This window comes from Patagioenas fasciata, chromosome 1 (genome assembly GCF_037038585.1).
Source record: "Patagioenas fasciata isolate bPatFas1 chromosome 1, bPatFas1.hap1, whole genome shotgun sequence".
Taxonomy (NCBI): domain Eukaryota; kingdom Metazoa; phylum Chordata; class Aves; order Columbiformes; family Columbidae; genus Patagioenas; species Patagioenas fasciata.
Window position 1 is genome coordinate 211,810,946 of NC_092520.1, and position 26,060 is coordinate 211,837,005.

General features: G+C 42.7%; 1 protein-coding gene across 2 annotated transcripts in view; it reads left to right on the plus strand.

The window, feature by feature from the left end:
• Positions 1–26,060, plus strand: part of MKLN1 (muskelin 1) — a 106,502-nt gene that overhangs the window by 76,510 nt on the left and 3,932 nt on the right. For both annotated transcript variants that reach the window (XM_065838136.2, XM_071803539.1), the window contains 4 exons: positions 9,889–10,036; positions 11,577–11,691; positions 14,536–14,675; positions 16,483–16,585. In XM_065838136.2, coding sequence (XP_065694208.1) covers positions 9,889–10,036; positions 11,577–11,691; positions 14,536–14,675; positions 16,483–16,585 — 506 coding nt within the window. The remainder of the gene's footprint in view (positions 1–9,888; positions 10,037–11,576; positions 11,692–14,535; positions 14,676–16,482; positions 16,586–26,060) is intronic.

Sequence of the window (26,060 nt, forward strand, 5' to 3'; positions counted from 1 at the left end):
TCCACAGTATATAGGTTAAACTTACGCCAGCTCTTTTGTCCTTCCCATCACTTGACACTCACCATCTTCAGCATAAAACAAATAATTGATGCATGAAACCACATAGCCCCTTAAAAGGAAAAAAAAATATCAGCAAAATAAGAACTTACAACATCTCATTTGAAAATTCAGCAAAGGCAAAAAGAAAAAAAGACCGACAAAATAATTTTCTTTAAACCAATGAAGGAGAAAACATTTTTTAGTTTTCATCAAGTTAAAGATGCCATAAAGTAGAAATAATCTGCTTAGTTTGAGATGCAGAAAGGTGGGTAAGATGCTCAGAGATGTAGAATTGGAGGAGAGGGACTTTACTTTGCCTGGCAGGAGCTGACTAGAAAGATGAGGCCTGTTGTCCTGTTAATTCATTATCATAATTCATGATCAAGGAGGGGCAATAAAAAAGAAGGAGCGAGACTTCAATCCTGCTTGGTTCATACTATTGGGCTTATATATACAGGGCATTGTTCTGTATGGCAGAAACCTTTAAAAACACTGAAAAGGTGTTGTAACACAGCCATAAAGAACTGATTTTATACCTTTTCTCCTCCAATGTCAGAGAAAGATGTTCCAAAAAGGATTTCTGCATATATAAACACATCATTTTCTTGTCTTGCAAATATCCTGATTTTCAGCGTCCAGCTCAGAAGTGGAAAGTTGTGTTGCAGCGCGGACCACTAGAGGAGAAAAGTTATGAATATTTCTCATATTATGTATATTTAGTCCCGATCTTGTTGTCTCATCTTCCAGTTACCAAAATCCCAGGCAGCTAATTTATCTGGAATTTAGGCTGCCCGCCTTATTTCGATCAAGCTTAATTTTTAGCAAATAATTTTGCTTAACTTTTGAAGTGAATTATTGATGGATAGAAGTTATTGTTCACTCGTCAATTTCATTATGCCAATGAAGGAGAATGAGTACCTGAGCTCCTATTCTCTGGAGCTGTTTGTTTACTTGAGTGCTTCCAAGAAAGAACTGGCTGGTATTGTTGACAATCTCCTTTATTAAGGTGCCTGCATGTTGCCTGATGCTGCTCTACACACACCCACGCACCGTTAGTTGTCCTTAGAGCTTTTAAAGAATTGATTTTCTTTTCCCCTTATGAAATTGCTAACGTCCTACCATTTTGCTGTTTCAAAACTACATTTCTTTATAGCTGGAAGCTTGAAAATATGCGGCTTTATAGCTGATACCTGTGTCTGTGTAAGATTTAACGATACGGAGCTTGCCGTATGTCTGGAGAAGACACTGACCTCTTCTCAGCAACTGCAAGGGTTTGGTTAAGCAAATGAAATTCTAATATTTAGCCCTCCTCATTCCCACAGGCCCTGAAGTGTTGAATAGTAGATCTTGTAAGTAAATGACTCATTGGAAATAATTCACAAGTAGCTTTTCAGTTTGCTGTTCTCCTATGTGGAGAAAGTAAACAGATTTGCATGTTTCCCTTGCTTTTGAAACAAAATGCGAGGATTATTTGCGTTTTAACAGGAAGAGAACAAAATGCCTGTTACATTCAGACAGCAAACGCTGACAGTGCTGTTTTCACCCCAAAAAGCAAGTGTTTATTGTGCTCTTGTTAGGTGGTGATAGACCGTTTTGATCTGTATGAACAAAGCGATTCCCTGACTGGTCGCTGTGAGGTTTTAAGCTGCTCGGTGCGATGAGTCAAGTTGAGGATGCCTGACCTAAATGTTCCTATAAAGTCCCATGATTACATTTTGTTCCTGGCTCGCATGTGGCATTCAGTTCTATTCTTAGATGAGCTATTTTGATTTTTACCCTTTCCGAAAGAACTTAATTGTGCATTTGTTTAATTTTTTTTTTTGTTAGAGTAGTGAGAAGATTTTTTTATTAAAGTAATAAAACTGATAGTTAAGGATTATCAGTAATATGGAGTTGTTGCAGTGCTAGAAGCTATGGTGACGATAGGTTGGTTTTGCTGCTCTAATTTTCTGGAAATGAGATATTTATGCTGTTTAGTGTTTCTTGGCTTTTAGCTGTGCTTTTGATGTTGATCCTGAAACCAGTTCCTTGTATAGATTGTGTGTTTGAGAGAATACTAGTTAAGTATCACTTGCAGTTTCTCAATTTGGAGTAAAGGCCGATAATTGTATCAAGTCTAGATGTATTTTTGTTTCATTTTGGGGAAGAGTTCAAAGTTGACCAAGTGTCACGGTCCGTTCGGTGATGGACCCGTAATGGTTCTTTTACCTTGATCTCAGAGCACAAAATTAAGGCGACCAAAATGCCAAGGGGTTATAGTTCAATCAAGCAGTGTTACTTTATTAATTTGCCCGTAAAGCAGCACGTGATAGAGAGAAAAAGTAAGAAAAAGAAACGGGGAAAAAGTAAGAGTGAAGATGAGAAATGAGGTTGCGTTTATCACCAGTCCAGTTCCAGAAGCTCCCTCTGCTCTCCGGTCCCGTGCAGTCCGACCGGTCCTCTGTCATGGTTCGGGATCCTCTGGCGGGAAGATCTTCAATGGTGTCCATTCTGGAGTCACCTTTTATGCTTCTTCACCCCCCACACCCTTGCTCCCATTGTTTCAGCCCAGTCTCCGCCTTGATTTCACAACCCACGCTCATACTGTGCAGGCTCGAAAGATTCACACTTTCTTTTGCCAGTGCTTACGTGTCCAGCATTCAGGGTCTTTCTCTGGTCTATTGGGTGACCTCAGGACCCTTGTTGAGCTGCTGGCCGTGCTCCTTTTCGTTGGCCATTGTTTGGGGAGCAGGTAGGGACACGTGTGACTGAGGCTGCAGGTGAGAACACATCTTCTGGACGGCAGCTCTTGTCCCTGGGTCAGAGACCCTCAGAACAACAGCTTTCAGGAGGGGGGGCTGGTTTGGCTGAAGCAGCAGGCAAAGTCCACACAGCAGCCATTGTGAGCAGGAGCCCCCGTATCGGAGAAACCAGTGCAACACAACGCTTCTCCTCGGGCCTTTCTCCAAGTCATTGTCCATGCGCTCTTGCTGTCAGGGCCTCAGTTCTCTAAGTTCTTGGTGGCGATGTTCAGGCAAATACTGCTCCATCTTCAGACCGACTCACGCCAAGGTATAATTTCTACAAGATTTGCACATAGAGATTTGCCTACTAAAAATGTCTCCTGACTTGATCTGCTTTGAACACGGGTAAACCCTGCAACTCTTCATCTCTGGCAAATTTGCCAGTGAATACGATTGCGTTCTCCAATGCATTGCATCAAAAAACTTCGTGTTTTCTCTTTGCTGTCAAAGGAGGGCACTACAATGAAATGAGGCCTTTAGGGATGGTTATCTTTGTTGCTACAGAAGTGCTAGGAGCAAGAGATTTGTTAGTTCAGCTAGAGAATGGACAAAATGGGATTGAGGAAAATAAATGCAGCTGTGATAATGAGTTGGATGTGAAGAGAGGCAGTGGTGGTACAAGTTGGAGGAAGGTGTAGTCCAGTTGAGTAGAGGCAGTGGTTGGAAGAGAGTCAGAAATGTGTATGTTGATGAAGCAGTCATATACTTTTAATTACTTTAAAAAGCACCAGAAAACAACACACAACCAACAACAAAAAAACCCAGCCCAACACGCATATGCCAGAGTGTATCTCTGAAGGATACATGTGGTCTAGAGGTGCAGCCAGTATCAGATGTATTCAAAACGCCATCTGCTCTGCCCTGGTGAGGCCACATCTGGAGTTCTCTGTCCAGGTCTGGGCTCCCTTAAACCTCCAGTTTAAGGAGGACAAAGAATTACTGGAGGAGTCCAGTGGTGGGACACAAAGATGCTGAGGGGTCTGGAGCATCTTTGTGATGAGGAGAGACTGAGAGAGCTGGGGCTGTTCAGCTGGAGAAGAGAAGCTGAGAGGGGATCTCATCAGTGGTTATAAATATCTCCAGGGTGGGTGTCAGAGGATGGACCAGACTCTGTTCAGTGGTGCCCAACGCCAGGGTGAGGGGCAATGGGCACAGACTGAAGCACAGGAGGTTCCATCTGAATATGAGGAGAAACTTCTTTAGTTTGAGGTGCCAGAGCCTGGCCCAGGCTGCCCAGAGAGGTTGTGGAGTCTCCTTCTCTGGAGACATTCAAACCCACCTGGACACCTTCCTGTGTGATCTGCTCTGGTGACCCTGCGTTAGCAGGTGGGTTGGACTGGATGATCTCCAGAGGTCCCTTCAACCCCAGCCATCCTGTCATACTGTGACCGACAACCTGCCTGACTGGCTTAGCGCACAATCCATGACTAATCACGGTCAGTGATTTCAGGTCTGAGGGAGCTCATGGGAACACTTGTGGTTAAGGTTCCTGTGATAATCCTCTTTGGCCCTGGCTCAGCTTGTGCATCAGAGCTGTTGGGTAGAGTGAGAAGTTCCTTTTGCAAGAGCATCAACCTCATCTTACATCCCTTGGCATTGAGTAACTTCTGAAATCAAATGAGAACCAGCCTTAAACGCTATTGTGGCTCATTTTAATGATGAGGTAGTTCTTGTGGGCAAACTGGGGATATTTTTCAGCTACCAGTGCAGTTCCCAGGTCTCTTGCTGGTGCTGGTCTGGATACAGAATTGAGCACCTGATGGACGGGAGGGTTGGTGGGTAAGGACCACGGACAGAGGCGGCACAGCCCGGGCTGGGAAACCCTGATTTAAAACAAGACGTTCTCAGCAAAACAGCAATTAAAATAGAAAGCATAGCTAGCCCAGCATGGCCAGGATCCAACTCAGACAAGCAGTCCAAACATCCCATTTTGATTGTCTTTGTGACACCTGATGTGTTTTGCCTTTTGTTCAGTTTAAGATCTATCTTGCCAGGGGCCAGTGTGTCCTTTCCTATGGAAGTGCTTTATTTTGTGAGGGACCTTATGTGCTTTTCATCTTGTGAGGTGCTTCTCAGGCCAATCTCAAAAATACTTTGATTTTGAGGAGAAGAGCAGGCAGTCACCAAATCCTGAGGATGCTTTACAGAGATGACATAGCAGCAGAATTCCATTCAGATTCGCTAGCTGACCTGTTTTTTCCAAAATCTCATTTAGCTTTGGGAAAGAACTGTTGGATATCAGGTTGTTGCTTTTTCAACATGACAACCAAACTGTTCAAATGGTCTCCTTAGTTGCTCCTCGGCTGACTGCCAAACGCAGTCTCATCATGAAAAATCCAAGAGGATAATCATTATCTTGCTGTGTCAACAGCTGGCCTGCATGCAATCTCTATCACTCATCAAGCTTCACTCCATTAAAGTTCAGGGGAGGTGCTGCTTTGGTTTTATAGGGTTTACAAGTAGCGCTATGGAGTAACTTGCTGAGTTACCACTTTTTTAAAATTAATTCATCAGGGTGGTGCCAGGTTCTGGCAAAGAACAATATCCATGTGATATAGCTCTCTCCTATTCTTTTAATCATGCGGCATCACAAGAGGGGAGGATACTTGCAAGTCACTTTTGGTGGGATTAAGAGTAACATCTTTGGAGAGTTTTGTATCTTAGGTGACACTAAAAGGTTGTCGATGAACTTGCTTAATTATCCTTCAGGAGTGCTCTGTAGACTGCGAGTTTTGTCTCGTTGTTTTGCCAATGCTGTGTTTCAAAGCATGTTTAAAAACATGCCGCAGTATCCTCGCAAATGAGAGTGGTGCTATTTAATTTCCGGACTTCCATCTAGTACTATGAGAACCACATCTGTGCGAACTCAGATTTACTGCTTTGCCTGTGAGTTGTAGAAACTGGTTTTTGTTGCTTAGATGCTGGCAGCAGGCAACATTGTGCTTGAAACAACTGTAGCTGTTAGCACATACAAGCCAAAAAAAACATTCAGCTTGCTGAAATGATCACTGTGATCAAATAAATGCCCATAAGTAGGGACTGTGTTATGTGTAAATAGAAATTATATTGTACAGGGTTACACAGCGTCTGATTGAGGGTTTCGCAGGAATTGCTACTTGTTATAGGCTGCTAACTTAAAGCCTGTGTGGCTGAATATTGTTTTCAAATATTGAGGCCGTGAGCTTTTCATTTTTGCCATATAAAAACAAATGAAGATGTTAAGTCTTGGAGAGAGGATTCAGACCTCTTATTTTCAGTTAGTTGCTGCCCTTCTACCCTGGACTGCTTAATGAGATTATGGGGAGGAAAAAAATGCGGCGACACAAGAAAAGCATTCACCACGTACTAGACTTTTTGGGATTGGATTGTGTTTAGTAATGTCTCTCTACAGCTTTTCCTCTTCAATCAGTAATGTATTGTCATGGGAGCCAAGTTAATATCGCATAGCGACAGGCGGGTGCTGTGTTCAAAACAACCCGGGCTGAGTCCTCAGTCGCTGCTTTATGTACTTCTTGCTGCCCGACAGCGCTCTGAACGGTGTGAAATCGGTGGAGAGTTGCTCCAAAGCTGATTTACATCTACATTTATGTGAGTGAACTTCCATGGAACCATCCTCAAGACTCTATGCACCCCTTGGATCCACGACGTTGCAAATAATTGTTCTTGCAGGGCACTGGCATCACCCCTTGTTTATGACTTTCTGCTGAGTCTTAAAATTCTAGAAAAATATATATATATATCCTAAGCACTCAGCTACTGTCACAGGTTTGGTTTTGTCTCCCATGCAGAATTAAATTTCCCTTCCCAATGTACATTTTGTTCGGTAAATATCCCCAGTACTTTTCGCAAGTTTACAGCCCGTGTCCCTCTCTAATATGCTGACTGCAATCGTTTGAATTGGATCCAGCGCTTGCTGCGAGTTCGCTGCGCTGCAGATCACGAATCTCTCTTACCCTCTAGTGGAAGCGTTTGTCAGTCTTGAGCATTTTCTGTGGCCCTTTTGCTCTGGCAAGGATCAGACTTCCTTGGTAAACGTTTTTTTGACGTTTACGTTGTGTTTAAAATATCACAGCATCTCCCTCTTGCTGTGTAGCAGCTTGACTTATTTTCTGTATATTTTCAGGGACTTGTTTACCAAATTTGTGTTGTCTTATGTATGTTTTGGTTTTAGTCATATTACATCCAACTTTCTAGTTCTATCTTCCTCTGCAAAAGACTGGATGTCAACTTTGTCTGGCCTAAGGCACTACTTAAATATGGTTTCTACACAGCTGCTTAGATAGGTCAAAGAGCTTTATGTAAGTTGCTCCTCATCTTGGGCCCTTACTAAATATTGGAATATATAGATTAATTTTCTAGACTTTCTGTATTTCAAGCAGTCTCAAGAAGAGGTTGATTTACAGCTGAGGGAAGCCTGAAATTACTTGACTTGAATTTGGTTTTGTAAATAAATCCTGTTCTTCTTATCCACAGCGAAAAAACTGAACTTTGGTTTTTCCCTCCTTCGTTATTTGAATAATAATTTAAGCTCCAAGAAATCAAATATAAACTAGATACAAAATTCATTTACCAACATTTCGGGAGGAGGGATGGGATTTCCATAGACAATTTTCATATGCCTTCGCTATCAATAGTAATGTAGCAACCGTATTCCTCATGGTTATAATAGTTTTCATTTCAGTGAGCCTGAGGTATTAATGCTCTGAAGATTTCCATGCTTTTTTTCTAAAAACCCAGCGTAGTCCTGAATGTTCAAAGCAGCAGATAGCGTTGCAAAGACATTTTCCATATACATTAGCATTACTGATCCAATTGAGATTTAGACTCTCCTGCCAGAAATGTCTCAAATATGCGTTGAATATTCTTCACCTTTTGAGTCAATGATTTAGTCCCTGACTATGCAACCAAACACATTACATGTTACTTTTCAGAAGTTAACGACATTTAGTTTATAATTATCTTTTTGTTCTCAGTTTCCTTACCGAGCGACTTTCACAGTCCTCATTAGTCTTATTTTACAATTTCACAGAATCCCAGAATGTCAGGGGTTGGAAGGGACCTGGAAAGCTCATCCAGTGCAATCCCCCCATGGAGCAGGAACACCCAGCTGAGGTTCCACAGGAAGGTGTCCAGGCGGGTTTGAATGTCTGCAGAGAAGGAGACTCCATAACCCCCCTGGGCAGCCTGGGCCAGGCTCTGACACCCTCACTGAGAAGAAGTTTCTTCTCATATTTAAGTGGAACCTCCTGTGTTCCAGTTTGAACCCATTACCCCTTGTCCTACCATTGGTTGTCACTGGGAAGAGCCTGGCTCCATCTTCCTGACACTCACCCTTTATATATCTGCAAACATTAATGAGGTCACCCCTCAGTCTCCTCTTCCTTGTGGTTTCTAGCTAAAACAAGGTATGTGGTGGTTGTGCCAGCATTGTTCCCTGATTTTCATTCTATTTTCCTTTTCCTCTGCCACCCATTTGCTTATGAACTGGATTAATTTTCATTTGAAACTTGGAGGCCTCCAAAGGCTCTTCCTCCTGCCTTTTCATAAAACCATAAGGAAGGGTTTTGTCAACAGGACGCTGGGAATGAACCATCTTAATGTATTTCATTTTCTACTTTACAGAAGAATTAAACGCTTTTTTTTTTTTTAAGGAACATTTGGATTTTTTTTGGCTTTGCTGAACATTTCAACAGGGGCTTAAACTGTAGAAAACCAAATGCTGCTCAGAGTTTTTTAATTGATGTTTATTGCTTTCCTGGCCTGCCAAATGAAAAGGTTGAAGTACGAGACCAAACCCTATTACAGAATGGGCTTGCAAAATACCATTTTATGTGTTCTTTAACAGCAATATTAAATGGTTTATTAGCATAAGGCTTGTTTTCTGGGCCCTGCGTGCGATTCACAGTTAATTGCAGGGAAGGCTTTGCAAAATACACGAGTCCTGAGAATTTTTCATGCCAAAATCTTGATCGAAGGCCAGGAACCTTTACCAGCCTTTGTAAACTGACCCAGAAAGAGAAATGAGACAAACAGGATCTGTAAACAAAAATCACGTGCTCCTCACAGATACATTTTGGAAGGATGGTTGCCTAGGGAAGCAGGAAATGGGGAATTATACAACAAACAAAAAGGGCTGCCAAACTAATTTTTGCTGACCTTTTTTTTTCTGGGGAATTATGATGAAAACTGCTGGAATCCTTAGTATTTCACCATCTTGCTAAATCTGGAGGTGGAACACAAAAGTAGCTTGGTGATTATACCACAACTCTTCAGAAGATACGAAAATCTCCCTCAGCATCTTGGTCCTAAAGGAAGCAACGCAGGTTGTGAGCTGCGTAATCCTGAGTTCATCTTGAATATTTTTGAGTTTCCCAGCTTTTGCAATGAAGCTTTTTGGAATCTACTGCTTCTTATGGTTGAGGTAGTAATGAAATCGCTCACCAAGGATCATCCAGCTCTATCTTGAGGCGGTTTAATCCTCATTTCTGAGCTGTTTGTCTCCCAAATAGCTCTGCCTGTGTGTTTCCCTACAAAACGGCGGCTCTCAGAATGGTTTTTGTACTTTTCAAGGGTCACAAATAGGAAGAGACTTGGCAAATTTGCGTTGGACTTTGCCTTAGCAAGGAGTCAGCCCCTGGGTGATGCTTCTTCTTCTCTCTCTCACCCTGTTTTGAAGGGCATGTGCAAGAAGCAAATGGTTTTCATAGTGATTTCCACACGCCTCATGTTTTGAGATGTGCTGTTGCAGTTTTAAATGGTGGTAAATAACATCATTGTGGAGGGGAGATCATAGAAAATACCAGTTGGGAATCACTCAGTCTGTTGGGTTTGGTTTTATATGAGAGATGAAGTGATGAAAGTAATTAAAAAGAAGAAAGTGGGAAACTTGGTAGTGAGGTTAAACTTAAGAATCTCTTTATCCCAGAATAATTAAGAGGTATTTATGTGAAATGTTGTGCTTGCACCAGAATTGTGGAGGGAGGGAAATCCATTTGTCTGATGCTTGAATCCTTTCCTGTATCCTCTATTTTATTTTTTTTAGTGTATAACTTTTCTTTTTTGTCAGTTCCAATGACAGGTTTCACTCAAAGGGCTACAATTGATCCCGAACTGAACGAAATCCACGTCCTATCGGGGCTCAGTAAAGACAAGGAGAAGCGGGAAGAGAACGTAAGGAATTCCTTCTGGATATATGACATAGTGAGGAACAGCTGGTAAGTCAATGAAAGGGCTGCTGTTTCTGACACCCACACTGACTTTCTTTAGAAAGCAATCCGACATAATCCTGTCTCCCAGGTAACTCTGTAACCTCCTATAACCATGGAACGGTAACGCTCAAGACAACTCAGATCTCTTGAGGCACCTTTTTCCCATAGTCTTTAGAGACACTGTGGCAATGAGCCAAATGAGGGAGAGAAATCATATGAATTTCTTTATTGCAGGCAGATGGGGGGATGTGGGGAAGTAAACCATTGTAAGAAGCTTTTCCTGTTCATTATCAGTGCCTTTCCAAAATCACAGAATGTCAGGGATTGGAAGGAACCTGGAAAGCTCATCCAGTGCAATCCCCCCATGGAGCAGGAACACCCAGCTGAGGTTCCACAGGAAGGTGTCCAGGCGGGTTTGAATGTCTGCAGAGAAGGAGACTCCACAACCTCCCTGGGCAAACTGGGCCAGGCTCTGGCACCCTCACTGAGAAGAAGTTTCTTCTCAAGTTTAAGTGAAACCTCTTGTGTTCCAGTTTGCACCCATTACCCCTTGTCCTATCATTGGTTGTCACTGGGAAGAGCCTGGCTCCATCCTCCTTACACTCATCCTTTACATATTTATAAACATGAATGAGGTCACCCCTCAGTCTCCTCCAGTTCCAGAGCCCCAGCTCCCTCAGCCTTTCCTCACACGGGAGATGCTCCACTCCCTTCAGCATCTTTGTTGCCCTGCGCTGGACTCTCTCCAGCAGTTCCTGTCCTTCTGGAGCTGAGGGGCCACAACTGGACACAATATTCCAGGTGTGGTCTCCCCAGGGCAGAGTAGAGGGGCAGGAGAACCTCTCTGACCTACTGACCACCCCCTTCTGACCCACCCCAGGTACCATTGGCCTTCCTGGCCACAAGGGCCCAGTGCTGGCTCATGGTCACCCTGCTGTCCCCAGGACCCCCAGGTCCCTTTCCCCTACGCTGCTCTCTAATAGGTCATTCCCCAACTTATACTGAAACCTGGGGTGAGCAGAGCTGACGACATTTTTGTGTTGAAGGTCTCTTATAATGTGGGGCTGATCACTTTGAAAGATGTGAATGTTTTTTCATAAAAAAGTTTTTTTCAGTTACAAATAAGGTCTGCTTGGAAATCAGCGATTGAAATACGAGCTTTGCTATGGTCTGTGGTCTTTAGCTGTACTTTGTCCAAGGTGGTATTGTCCATAATGAAAAATACTTCTTGCTGACAGTTCTGCTAGCAAATAAGCATCCAAAGATATTTCCAAAGTTTGTGACATAACTTTTTCTAGATTCTTTTTTCCTGTTTAAGTTGCGATTGAGGACTGTGTTCAGCCAAGATGACCTCTGATTATTGGATGGGTTTCTATGTAGAACTAAGAGTGGGGATGGGATAATGGAGGACAGTATAAAGAGAAGAAAATTTTTGGTGTTTTATGCCAGGCAGTTCAAATTGATGTTTTTTACCTTAGAGCTTTTCAGTAACTTTTTCTGCTTCCTGTAGGTATTACTAATCAGTACTCACTGCCTTGTATTTCAGGTCATGTGTCTATAAGAATGACCAAGCAGCAAAAGAGAATCCAGGTAAAAGCCTTCAGGAAGAGGAGCCCTGCCCAAGGTTTGCCCATCAACTGGTGTACGATGAGTTGCACAAGGTATGAAGGTCCAGACACACATACAGTGATTTTTTTTATCATTTTATTGCTCATCTAGTGTAGTTGCTGTTTCAAAGATGGTACAAAGAGTATAGCCTCTCATATAGTGTTAATGTGTGGATTACTGCCGTTTAACTTATGATCTTTTGAAATAAGGTGATACGTCAATGTGAAGTAGACATGAGAGCTCCTAGATGAGGGACGCCAAACTCATTTTCACATTTATTTATTTTCCTGCTTTTATACAGTCCTAAAGTTACATTTGGTCCTCTGAAGGCAACCACAGGGCTGATGTGGCCCCTGGTGAAAATGAGTTGGACACCTCTGTCCTAGAAGAAACCAAAATGCAGCCAGTGGGATATACTAAACCTCTACACGGTTGTGGAAGCAGCTCCTAGCTGTTCTCCTACTTAAAAACACTTGAAGCTTTGTTCATTGTCTTCAGGGACTTAATCTCACAACCTGTTAGTGACTAAATGGTCACAGTTACCAACACTTCTAGGAAGAAAGTGTCTTTGACTGCACTAATTGCTGGTAAGGATCTGCTCCAAGAGAGATGCCTTACTTTGCACTGCACATCAGAAGCAACCGTTACTCTTTAGCACTGACTCTAATGGCCATGTTCATGCTTAAATATACTTAAAATTGTACGTGACGACTCAATAAACTTAGTGCTCTGTGGATAATAATCAATAAAGCACAAACCCATGGATTAGGTTACTGTAACTTCATTAGCCAATGAATTTAAACTACTCTGACGTGCTTACTTAACCTTTCACAGATATTTTGCAATTAAAATCAAGTGTTTCTAAATGTTGGTTTTTTTAGTCTGAAGCAGTCTGAACTGAAAGAGACAAATATTTCAGTCTTATCATTTTTAGGGAATGTTAATCAAATATGGGAACCCCAACTAACCCAAAAGTTTGGGGATAAGGGGGATTTTGAGGAGGAATAGGTGTAACTTTTGTATGATTTGTCTTCATCACAGACATGTTGGTTAGTAAATACTGTTCTGCTTCTAATGGTTTACTTCTAAGTGTAAGGTACTATGAAATTCACAGCGGTATTTCATAAGTTACTGTGAAGGTTGTTGAATCATGGCAGTTGCCCAGCTTTATCTGAAGAGCTGTTTGATGTACTTGTTTTGAAGAGTCTTATTTTTAGAAACCTCTGTTCAAGTGACCTTTCTAAACTCCTCTGATATAAATAAGGAGAGCCTACATCAGTGGGATGCAGAATACATTGTTTTGAGTGATTATTTTTAAAGCAGTGGAAGAGAAAGGTGACCTGTTGGACTTCTTGAACCGCAGTATTTGAAGACCCTTGGTGACTTGTTTAATATCAACAGGTTTGGAGTCTGTGATGCCAAATGATATGAAGAAAAAATGAAGAAATAAACAGTCCTTTTTTTAACACTTCTACTTTTCTTGAGATTTACCTCTAAGTCTAGCCTTGCACTTCAAAGGTGTTTTATCCTGAATTTATCAGAACGGCTGTAAAGACTTCATTTGAGCTACCTTGACCAACACAAATGAATTTTGGCGTACAGGTATATGTAGTATTTCCATGACTGGCATCTCAGGATGGCTCGGACTTTTTTTGAAGACAATCACAGTCATGGTTGTGACTTCTGATATTAAATAAGATTTTTATTTTCTTCATCAGTTCTTCTTAGGATTGCAGTTTGGGCTTTTTGTTTTGCTCTCACTCAGTTAATTCTCTCCTTAGTGCCCAGGAATTGAGTGTCTTGTAGCTAGGCTGCTGTATTGAAGTGAGACAAATCCGCCCTTTGGGGGCCATGGAAATCATAGGATCATTTTGGTTGAAAAAGACCCTCAAGATCATCAAGTCCAACCATTAACCCAACGCTGTCACTAAACCATGTTCCTAAGAACCTCATCTATGTCTTTTAAACCCCTTCAGGGATGGTGCCCAATTCCCTGGGCAGCCTGTTCCAATTCCTGACAAGTATTTTTTCTCAACAAGTCAAATTAAGGCTCTGCAGAGTTTATGGGACATGTGGGGACACAGGCTTGTTGGTCATTTCCCGGGATTATGCTGGACTGGACTTGTCACATGGATCATCTGTAGGACTTCTTCCCACTCACTTTACCAGTGGCCTTTGGTTTTGGGGAAGATAATGGTCTTTGAGTCAAGGAAAAGTCTGACCCATAGTGCTTTAGTCATGCAGCTTCATCATCCAGAGCATTAGTCTACAAAATCCATTTATTTCCTGAGCCTTTCTTACAAGCTTAAGTGTTTCTTCTTCAGAGAAAACGAATTACTGGAGTCATCTTACAATTATATGGGTATAATCTGCTCATCCCCAAATTAGAGAAGGGCTTGATAGGGGTGCCTTAATTTAGCCTCTCATGACAACAAGAATTTGGAATCTTTGAGGACAACGTTGGAAAAGAGGTTGGCAATCCATCACTTTGAGTATTATTTGCATCAAGTATTTTGAACAAGGCCTCAAGAATTGGCTCATATCCTTCATTTCTGCTCATATCTTACATGCTTAAGGATTTATCACGCTCGTAGGTTTTTGCTAAAGGAAGAGATTGCGTGGTTTGTGGGTTTTTCGTTGATAAATATCTCAGGAATCTGCTAGAGGGATGTTCTCACAGTGGAGCTTTTTTATTATCTTAAAAATGTAAGCAGTGTAAGAGAACTTTCTTCATCTCCTAGGGGACAAAGTAAGGCTAATAATAAGATGGAGCAGCTTGTGTAAAAGACAGAGTTTTCTCCCTCCGGAATAAACCTCTCCAAAGATGCTGACATAGTAAATAGTCTTTGTTTAACAGATGTACACAAGCAATCAACTTTTTGATCTGCTTTGCTTAGGTTCACTACTTATTTGGAGGGAATCCTGGCAAGTCCTGCTCTCCAAAGATGAGATTAGACGATTTCTGGTCTCTGAAGCTCTGTCGACCTTCAAAGGAATATCTGCTAAGACATTGCAAATACCTCATCAGAAAGCACAGGTATGGAAACAAAAGATGTTCTGCAATTTTCTTTGCCAGTGTGTCTTTTTGTAAGTCTCTAAAACACGAATATATTGTAAACTGTTTTGGGAGGTATTATTTTGGTTATATGATGGTGTGCAGGTTTCTTGATTATTTTTAACTTAAATACTTTAATAATAAGCAATAGGGCAGGGCTAAACTACAAAACTTCATTCTGGTTTTACTGTGTTATTCTAAAACTAGAAAAATATGACTATTGCGCGGAGAATTTTTAGATTCTCTTTTCGGTTTTGCTCATCAACACATGTTTTGATACTGTCACCTCCCAAGGAAACGGAGTGTGTTTCTAAACGCGGTGCTAGGAGATAGTAACAGCTCACGAGGATGATGATGAAGTCTAAGGGGTGGATGCTTTTGCACATCTGAGACTCAACTGTGCCAAGGTCCTTGGAGATTCTCATTCGGAATCACTTGAAACATCTCACGCAGAATTCAGCTACGCCGTGATGCTGCTTGTACTCTGGACGTTTCAGAGCTGCCTTGTATTTGCTATTTAGGGCAACAGCTTTTTAAAATCAAGCTGATGGTGTTGCCTTAGGCAAGAAATTGCAGCAGCGAGGCGGCCTTTTGAGACCCAGCAAATTATTTGAAGCCAATAAATAGTTCTTTCTGCATTCTTGGTGAGAATACTTTGTTATCAGGTTCTGCCAAGAGTTGGAGGTCAATTTTTACTGATTGTATTTTACTTCTGAGGCAGCAAGCAAATTGCTGCGTTCAAATCGCTGTCCCTGTGGCTGGATCAGGCTTTTGGCAGATTAACCATGCAATAGATGTGAATACCTACAAGAACAAATAAAGGCCTTGCCCAGTAATCTGGGAGGCTTATTAAACCCACGTGTGGTTGTACGCAAATGCAGCTGTACAGCCTCCAGAGACAGCTCTGGATTACTTGTTTTTGCTTGCTGAAATTGCATTCGAAGGAAGCGTTGCTGCAATTTGTCTGGCAGATGGTTGGGGTTTATGTAGCGCGCTCCCATTTATTGGGGTCCATTTTCACAGAAGCGTAGAATCATGGAATAGTTTGGGTGGGAAGGGACCTTCAAAGCTCATCCAGTCCAACCCCTGCAATGAGCAGGGACATCTTCACCCAGATCAGGTTGCTCAGAGCCCCATTTAGTACCAGTTAGCCATAGCAGAGCCAAACGGGTCAAGCACAGGTGTGGATGGTGACACTTATCTAAGGTACTTCAGCTCCCTGGACCATGGTGATATATTCTAAAAAATTTGATGCAAATGTTTGGTAGAAATTACCTTTTATTACCAAAATGTTGTGCACATCAGGTAACAGACATGATCTTTGTGTTCCATGCACTGGCTCAACACCTTGCGTCTTCAGACAATTTCTAAATTTGGGTGACAAGATGTCCATTGCTGTATAAATAGCCAAGTGGATAACCCAAATAAAAAAACCAATATGATTGAATCTGTTCAGTGTGACTTGTTTCAGTTTGACAAGCTATACCCTGTTAAAGGTAATGGAAATATATTAGGAATAAAATATCTTGTGTAAGGTAGTTGATATAAAGCAGTTAAGTAACAGAACATGGGTTTTAGGGTCCTTGTCTATAGAACCCAGAATTGTCTGAGCTGTTTTCTTGGGAAGGCTTAATGCTGTGTGTTGGTGATTCAGAAAATGACAAATAGAGTGCGATCCTGCACTTCACGGGTGATGGGGAAAAGCAGATAATTTTAAGCCTTGTTTGATAGGTTTTGCTCTTTGTAGAAATAGTAGTACTTAGTCTTGTTTTCTGCCTCTTCTTTGCAGGTTTGAAGAAAAAGCTCAGACTGACCCTCTTAGTGCACTGAAATACCTGCAGAACGATTTGTATGTCACTGTGGATCACTCGGACCCCGAGGAGACAAAAGAGGTAGGGATGGATGATCTTTTTCTTACTTACAAAGAAATGTAAACCGTGTGCTCACAATTTAGCTTTAAGCCTCTTAAACCTTGTTTTATTCAGTTTGGAGAGCTCTATAGGTGCATGACACTGTTATATAGTAAATTTTGCCATGCTAGAGATCATAATGATTTAGAAAGTAATTTTATAACTGTAGTTCCAGATAAAATAGCTTTTGTACTCAGAATAGTGAAGACTAGGCTTTTGTTTTAATTCCAATGAACTGGTGTGTATTTTGGGAGCTTTAATTGAAATGTAAACTCTCTGAAATGCCACGAGTCCATAGTTGGTTGTGTGGTAGAAAGTGAATAGAAACTCTTATTCACGCTGCCTTTTGGCTTGTCAATATTAAATAGCTCTAGGGGAGGGAAAGAGGCTTTTCTCTAGATAAGTATTTCTGGAAGTGGTTTGTATATATACATTGCTCGCTAACCTTAAACTCTTATTTCCTCTGCCTTTTGAATATTATCCAGGAGACATGTTCTTTTATTTGTTCCAGGAATTTGTTCCCATTTCCTGTTTTGAGTCCATTACCACAGTACGTGTCACCTTACAAAAAGGATTAAAGAAATAGTGAGAAGTGTCAGATAAGGTGGTTGATTTGACTCTGCCATTAATTTCCACACGGAACCTGGGGCACCCGGCTGCGTGTACAAACATGCAGTGCTTATGGGTAGATGGGGAAGAGGAGACCATGGTTCTTACCACCTCCTTGCATTAGTGACTTCAGAAGTGATTTGACAGCTTGTTGTATAAAACTGGAGAGTGCGCACTCCTATGCTGAGTCTCTGGATTAAATTGACTTCAGTAAGGCATTTGAGTGTCTCCCACAGCATCCTTACAGCTAAACTGAGGGAGTGCGGTCTGGATGATCGGGTAGTGAGGTGGACTGTGAACTGACAGAAGGGAAGAAGCCAGAGAGTCGTGGTCAATGGGGCAGAGTCCAGTTGAGGCCTGTATCTAGTGCAGGGCCTCAGGGGTCAGCACTGGGGCCTATATTATTCAATATATTCATCAATGATTTGGATGAGGGAATAGAGTGTACTATCAGCAAGTTTGCTGATGACACCAAGCTGGGAGGAGTGGCTGACACTGGAAGCTGTGCTGCCATCCAGAGACCTGGACAGGCTGGAGAGCTGGGCACGGAGAAATTTAATGAAATAGAACAAGGGCAAGCGTAGAGTCTTGAATCTGGGCAGGAACAACCCCAACTTCCAGTATAAGTTGGGGAATGACCTATTAGAGAGCAGCGTAGGGGAAAGGGACCTGGGGATCCTAGGGACAGCAGGATGACCATGAGCCAGCACTGGGCCCTTGTGGCCAGGAAGGCCAATGGTACCTGGGGTGGATTAGAAGGGGGTGGTCAGTAGGTCAGAGAGGTTCTCTTGCCCCTCTACTCTGCCCTGGGGAGACCACACCTGGAATATTGTGTCCAGTTGTGTCCCCTCAGTTCCAGAAGGACAGGGAACTGCTGGAGAGAGTCCAGCGCAGGGCAACAAAGATGCTGAAGGGAGTGGAGCATCTGCCGTGTGAGGAAAGGCTGAGGGAGCTGGGGCTCTGGAGCTGGAGAAGAGGAGACTGAGGGGTGACCTCATTCATGTTTACAGATAGAGAAAGGGTGAGTGTCAGGAGGATGGAGCCAGGCCAGGGGGTAATGGGTTCAAACTGGAACACAAGAGGTTCCACTTAAACATGAGAAGAAACTTCTTCCCAGTGAGGGTGTCAGAGCCTGGCCCAGGCTGCCCAGGGGGGTTGTGGAGTCTCCTTCTCTGCAGACATTCAAACCCGCCTGGACACCTTCCTGTGGAACCTCAGCTGGGTGTTCCTGCTCCATGGGGGGATTGCACTGGATGAGCTTTCCAGGTCCCTTCCAACCTCTGACATTCTGGGATTCTGTGATCACGTAATCTGTTAGTTTTAACTTATTACTTCAGATAGAGAAAAGATCATTATACAGACACTAAAAGCTTTTTGGGGGGAGAATGTGCTGCTTTCGTAAGCACAGTATTGAATTGTGGGGTTAGAACAATTAAGAAAAAAATACTTATATCAGGGTCTTGGAACTGATCATGTTTGTCCTAAGTTCTGTTTAGCCTTTAGAAACATCTGATGCAATAAAATGTTTAAGTGCTGTGCCTTTTAATTTCTCCGTTAGATGGTTTATCATATAAATTGTCCCATTTATAATGGATTTACATCCCAGCCATTTCTAGCGTGGGAAAGACAAATAACAGCTAATTCTGCTTTTCTTCAGGTAGGAAAGGCTTTTTTTTCTTTTCCCGTATGCAGCATTTTAAGGGGGCTCAGCCCAGTTGTGCCCCATCTTCCCAGTGTGGTAACACTTTCCTCGTCTTATTTGAACCTGTAACACACAACCACCATTCTGATGCTCTCTTCTCTTCTTCTCCATCCCACCCACTAAAAGACCATGTCCTGAGTTCTCTGATGTCAGTTTTTCTCATGTGCTGGTGGCCCCATCGTGCCTGTGACCAGTTATTCCTGAAGAAATCTTATGTCTCGTGACCGGCTGGGCTTTTTTATTGCCTGAACAGAAAGCATTTATGATATGACCAGCAAACTCCTTTTCATTCATGCTGCCACCAGCTGACCAAAGGAACCTTGTGCACATCTGGCATAGGAAATCCTGTCATATTCTACATTGGTTTTTCCCATTTCACTGTGTAGTATTTAACTTGACTGCCTTGTGGGAGTGAAGAATTTACCAGACCGCATGGACTCCTCTGAGATTTTGAAGAATAGCAGTTTTGTCATACAAGTTAGAAATAAAGTGTTAAACCCAAATCCCTTTTTATAAAGCGTACGACTGTTCTGCACATTAGTGATGAAGTGTTTGAGCTTAGGTGGCTCAATCCAGCTGAGTACATTCTGAATCATAGAATCATTTTGGTAGGAAGCAAGCTTTAAGATCAAGTCCAACCATAACCTAAACTATATCCCTAAGAGCCTCATCTGTAATCCTTCCTTAGCAGGCCTAACACCCGGTCTGAACAAATCTCAATAACTTCTGTGTCGTGCTGGTCCATCGGATCAATGCGTATCGTTCAGCATAAGTAAAACTTTCCTTCCAGCAGTCTCCTACAATCATTTAACAGTTTCCAAAAGGCTTTTTTGTTTGGCTTTTTTTTATTAATTGTGCTGGTCAAAAAGCTTAAACTCCCGAATGTTTTTAGGCTGGAACAGATCTGCCAGGTATATGGCACAGAGCCAGTTATTGCGTTGGTACTGACTGGGTGTATTTCCACTTGACGTCAATTTACCTTCCGGTTATCGCATCGAGTTGGCTTTTCACTCTGGCATTACATCTTCAAATAGCTCTTGTGCTTTCCAAAGGACTGACGCAGGCTTTTTGGATTCCGTTTCAAATTTCAAGCACCGGTTTGATTGTGTCACTCAGCCCAGACACCTACATACTGTCTTTATTTGTAGGTGAGATCGTCTTAATTAATATCAAAGGCTATATATCTGATGGGCTGCTCTGTGCTGGCTGCAGCCATTGAGTGTTGCAAAGCTTCTTAGTGTGAGAAATATTAATGGAATTGGGTTTTGCCTGTTTTTTTCCGTCCCACTAGGGCAAATGTTAAATTTAGGAAGGACTGAAATGAATAGGTTTATCCCCAACTTTGTGCTGCAGTTGTCTTGGAGACTGGTCTATATGGCTTCATGTGTTATAGTTTAGATATGGGCAGTGTTATATAGCATTGCAAGCAGAATTTCACTCTGAGGTAAGGCTTACTTGCTTCATAGTGTAAGTAATTTCTTCTAATTTTGTTAGGCAAGTCTCTTCAGCTGTTTTGAGTTGGATGCCAAAGAAAATAAACAGACTGTTCCTGAAACTCTTTGTCGTTAGTAACGGGTTTTGTTTAAAGTAGCATTAATGATTGACAGTAGGAACACACTCCCAGATCTTCATTCCTTTGTTGTGAATTTTAGGGATGTTAATAGGTAATAGGTTTATAGTTTTATTTCCTTTTTGATTATTCTAAAGCAAAGTAGATGCCTGCAAACAACAGCTGTTGTATGGTGCTTTAGTAGTCACAGGCTCTATGCCAGCCCTGTCACCGCATTTACCCACAAATGCAGATCCAGGTCTGTGATTCTGCTTTAGATTGCATTAAACCTCTTCAGTTCGTTCAGTGTTTTCAGATCAGTGAATCTCTGTATGCAGAGGAAAGTAGATCCCCCGAGCACGTGGAAGTTTGTCTGTGGATTCTAGTTCACGGAGAGATTAAAGTTGTATAACAGGCTGCTATTTGTTAGTGTAAAAATTTCTGGTGACGCGGGTGTTCTTCTAATGTCATATCCACACAGATGTGCATTTGCTGGTACTTTAGAAGTGGAGGCTTTTAAAGATAAAAGTCTGGTCCAAATAGAAAATCAGAATTAATTCTAACTTTTCTACTTAAGTCAATGAAAAAACAGGTGATATTAAAGCACAAAAACATTAATAGATCACATTCAAGGCTGAAGATGGTGTTCTTTAAACACTGGAGTAATGACACCCAGAATTTACAGCTGCTTAATGGGCTATAGAAGAAATTGACACAATATGAAAAATTACCAGTGCTACCCAAGTAAAGGAGAATAACATGATTTTGTACATCGAGATTCAGCTACTAGCGGAGCTCAGTCCTGTGATCGCTGTGAAACAGATACAAAGTGCAAGTAAAATTTGCGGTATGTTTTACTTGGAGCGTGGCAGGAGAAAGAGCAAGGACCTGGAGGCCAATATGAGGCCTGACCAGCTCGTGGACTGAGGCTGGAGGCCCCTGTTTGAGGCTGCTTCATACTTTCCATTTTTGAGACCTTGTCTTTAATACATTTGCCAGATAAAGCCAGCGGGGCCCAAAAGTATTGTTTGAGTCTTCATCAGACTGATATTTCTAGGAAAATTTGAAGCCCAAATGGGAAAAATAGTTCTAAGAAAGAGTGGAGGAAAGCGTGCTTCTCTTCTTTGTGTCCTGCTGTGATTCTTGGTAAAGCCTCAGAGTCTGAGTGCTGCAGTGGCTTTGGAGCCAAGGAGCCTTTACAAAAACAGCGTTCAGCCTTCCCAATTTCAGCTGGTGACGGCTCCGTCCTCAATCATTTGAGCCTCTCGCTGCTGCTTTGAGCCTGCGCCGCGAGGCACCATCCCAACAGACCTGGGCAAAGCTGAGAAACTGCTGAACACTGTGATCTGAGCACTCGTTGTACAGACGGCAAGGAGGAGGAATTATGTCTGATTCATACAACCTGCGGGGTAGCCCAAACAGGAGTTACTCATTCCCCCTTCATGGTAAATGTTTCATTTGCACAAAGGGCAGAGCCATGCAGCTATGGGTAGAAACTGAAATAAAGTACACACAGAATCACAGGATGGTTGGGGTTGGAAGGGACCTCTGGAGATCATCCAGTCCAACCCGCCTGCTAACGCAGGGTCACCTGAGCAGATCACACAGGAAGGTGTCCAGGTGGGTTTGAATGTCTGCAGAGAAGGAGACTCCACAACCTCTCTGGGCAGCCTGGGCCAGGCTCTGGCACCTCAAACTGAAAAAGTTTCTCCTCATGTTCAGATGGAATCTCCTGTGTTTGAGTCTGTGCCCATTGCCCCTCATCCTGTCATTGGACACCATTGAAAAGAGTCTGGTCCATCCTCTTGACACCCCCAACTGATAAAAGGACAGTAATGTTGGAAACATGGAGAGGGAGGTGCTGGACTCGCCTTCCCTGGAGGTTTTTAAACTGAGATTGGACATGGCACTTAGTGCCATGATCTAGTAAACGGACTAGAGTTGGACCAGGGGTTGGACTCGATGATCTCTGAGGTCTTTTCCAACCCAGTCGATTTTGTGTGATCATAAATTGGAATATGCCAGAATTAATATTACCCAGCTAGTCTTAATTTAGCTTCCCTCTGAATGTGGTTGATTATATTAGTAAACCTTATATTAGTGAGCCATGTGTATATAACTAATAAGCCAGATATCTAACTAAAATAGCCATGTTTAGTTAAGCAGACGTATTTATCTCTAAGGAACCCCTGTTCCATTTCAGAAGGTGGGTTGGATCTCCAAGAGGGAAGTTAATTGTATAACGAAGGGAACTGTTGTCTTTTGAATGGAGGCTTAATTTGGAATGGATGAAGCCAGTGAGCTGGAGGGATTGTCAGAAGAAAATGGGTGGTATTGTGATTAAAGCAGTTGGATGCTTCTGCTAGATAATTGAATTCTGGTCCTGCCTCTGTAACAGAGTTGCTGTGTGATGTTAAGGAAATCATTTTTCCTAGATGGTCATTAATTGAGTCTTTCATTCTGGTGCCTGATGGGAGAGATCTGAGGTACGATTTGCTCGAGGGCTTCGCTTTTCTGGCTGCAAGTGAATTCAGAAGAAGCTGCGTAATACAAAGTGTTTTGAAAAAATCAGCTTCTGGTTGTTTCAAACAGGGGACCCAAAATTAATCAGGATTTGAAGTGCTTTGTGTTGGGATAACAATACGATAGAAAAACTGGTGAAGAAATTGCTTCTTTAGAGCAGAGTTTGAACTTCATGAAGAAAAGAATGTGCTGTGAACAGTGTGTAGGAGACCTGGTCTTGAGTAAGCAGTAACTGTCCTATGTGTTCGGGGGAAAAATTAGGGGACCTTGGGGACAACATCACACTGTTTGCTGGCATTGTAATGCAGATACAAAGTGAACCAGCTTAGGCTTCAGTAACTGATGTTCTTAACTTACGCGCTTGGCTTTTTCTATCAGAAAGTGCTTTTTAAATGTGAGATGATACATGAAATATCATTTCAAAACAAACAACAAACTCCAAGGTTAGCTGAAGCACAGTGCCATCGGTGAAGGAGGAAAGATGCTTCTTCCCCACAAAGCTGGAAAGAAACTTGTAGCTGTGAAAATCCATCATGCTCAGTGCAGATGAGGCTGGAAAACTGGGCAGAGGGTCTTTTCAAGGGATTTTTGATCTCAGTTCAGTGATTTAGAAGCTGGATCCTGTTTTATGTGGTCCCTTAGTTGGGCATCCTGAGACCCAGCGTCCAGCACAGCTTGATTTCTGTTCCCGGCGTTGCTGGGGGAGGAAGGGGCGCCCCTCAAAGCATGTCACCCACTTTGTCCCAACAAAAGCTTCATGTGCTACCGGGGGTTGCAATTGTGTGGGAGGGAGCGATGGCCAGGACATGACCTTTGCTATCAGAAGCGGCACAGATTTACCCCCTGGCTTTATTGGAACTTTTGGAGCTATTTATGCTGGGCATGTGTTTAAGTACGTTGCTGATTTGGAGCCAAGAAACTCTTACATGTTACATTAGCCGTGAGGTACATGTGTAGTATTGCAATCCCCGTTGATTTCATATAACCAGACCTTGCACTCAAGAGGGTGCTTAATCAACCTCTTCCCTCTCTTCTGCAGTTTGCCAATCCTGGATTTTTCTAACCTGTTCTTAAATACATCCAGTGCTACCTTCTTTGATAACCTCTCCAAAAGATGCAAACTTACTCCAGTGTACTACAGTCCTTATTTTAGACTTTTTTCCTTGATGTCCTGTTGAAACTGATCTTGAAGTGCTTTTGTGGCTTCTTGCACTTAGTTGTAGATTTACCTTTTTGTAGCGGCCTTTTACATTTGTAGCTTTTTGCAGTTGTGTCCTTGGATGTTCTTCTGTGGAGGCTTCACAACCCTGACTCCTTTGAACCTTCTTTCTAGAGCTTGATTTTCAGACCACTTGAATTTTCTAGTGCTTCCCTCACATGTTGCTAATTGATACAGGGCATCCACAAGTGGTTGCCTTATTGTAGATGAGACTTGCGAGCCTTGATAGCAGCAGGAGCATTTGATTTATTTGAAGATCTTATTCCTTTTCAGTAGGATTCTGCTGCTCTATTGTAACTCCTAAATGTGTTTACACAGAGCCTGTGTGCCCCGGCCTGTTTTTGTATAGCCAGTTTTTATGTTGATTTGTGCTTGGCCCTAGCGGTTGGCTCCTTGATCCATCATTGTAATTGTGATCTCTATTAGAGAGCAGCGTAGGGGAAAGGGACCTGGGGGTCCTGGGGACAGCAGGGTGACCATGAGCCAGCACTGGGCCCTTGTGGCCAGGAAGGCCAATGGTACCTGGGGTGGATTAGAAGGGGGTGGTCAGTAGGTCAGAGAGGTTCTCCTGCCCCTCTGCTCTGCCCTGGGGAGACCACACCTGGAATATTGTGTCCAGTTGTGGCCCCTCAGTTCCAGAAGGACAGGGAACTGCTGGAGAGAGTCCAGCGCAGGGCAACCAAGATGCTGAAGGGAGTGGAGCATCTCCCGTGTGAGGAAAGGCTGAGGGAGCTGGGGCTCTGGAGCTGGAGAAGAGGAGACTGAGGGGTGACCTCATTCATGTTTGCAGATGTATGAAGGGTGAGTGTCAGGAGGATGGAGCCAGGCTCTTCTCGGTGACAACCGAGGATAGGACAAGGGGTAATGGGTGCAAACTGGAACACAAGAGGTTCCACTTCAGTTTGAGAAGAAACTTCTTCATGGTGATGGAGCACTGGCCCAGGCTGCCCAGGGAGGTTGTGGAGTCTCCTTCTCTGCAGACATCCAAACCTACCTGGACACCTTCCTGTGGAACCTCAGCTGGGTGTTCCTGCTCCATGGGGGGATTGCACTGGATGAGCTTTCCAGGTCCCTTCCAACCCCTGACATTCTGGGATTCTGTGTAAGGCAGATAAATGGAAAATCAGTCTGCAGCCTGTCTGCTCCCTGGCAGCCTCCCAGAGTGTGGTGTGTGGTCTGTGGACTCAGCGAACGTGTCCTGTTCTGTCAAGCAGGTTATCGCTGGAAACCCACAATGATGCTGACCCTGGAGCACAGATGAATCACTTCTGATTCATGGCTCTGTTTTGGTGTCAAACCATTGGCGGCTACCCACAAGAAAGTTATTTCACCTATTTGCCGTTCCCTGTTAGCTTAATCTAGGTGATACCGTGATAATTTGCCTTAAATATCATATAAATGCATCAGAAATCCTATGAAAGTCAAAATGGACAACGTATGTTGCCAAGTCCCATCCATAGGGCCTGCTGTTTTGTAGAAAAAAAAATCAGTTTGATGTGATACAACTTACAGTTGCCAAATCCACATTGGCTGCTACTTTTACCTTCTGCACTCCTAGATGCCTCCAACTTGTCTGCGTTCCCATTCTTTCTTGACACTGAAATTAAACTGATGGATATGTAATTCCTGGCTGTTCTCCCCACTCCTTCCCTGAACATATTTTACTTCTCTTCTTTCTTTTTTTTTGTCCCCCTCCTTCTTTCTTTTGAGCTGCATGCTATGAAGACACATAGATAAGAGAAATAAGATTATAAGCGTTTAAGGGATCAACTCATTCTTGAAGGAAACATGACAAAGCACTCAGCTTTGCCGCAACCTAGGTAACTGAAAACAGCTGAGGAAGATGCTGTGTTCA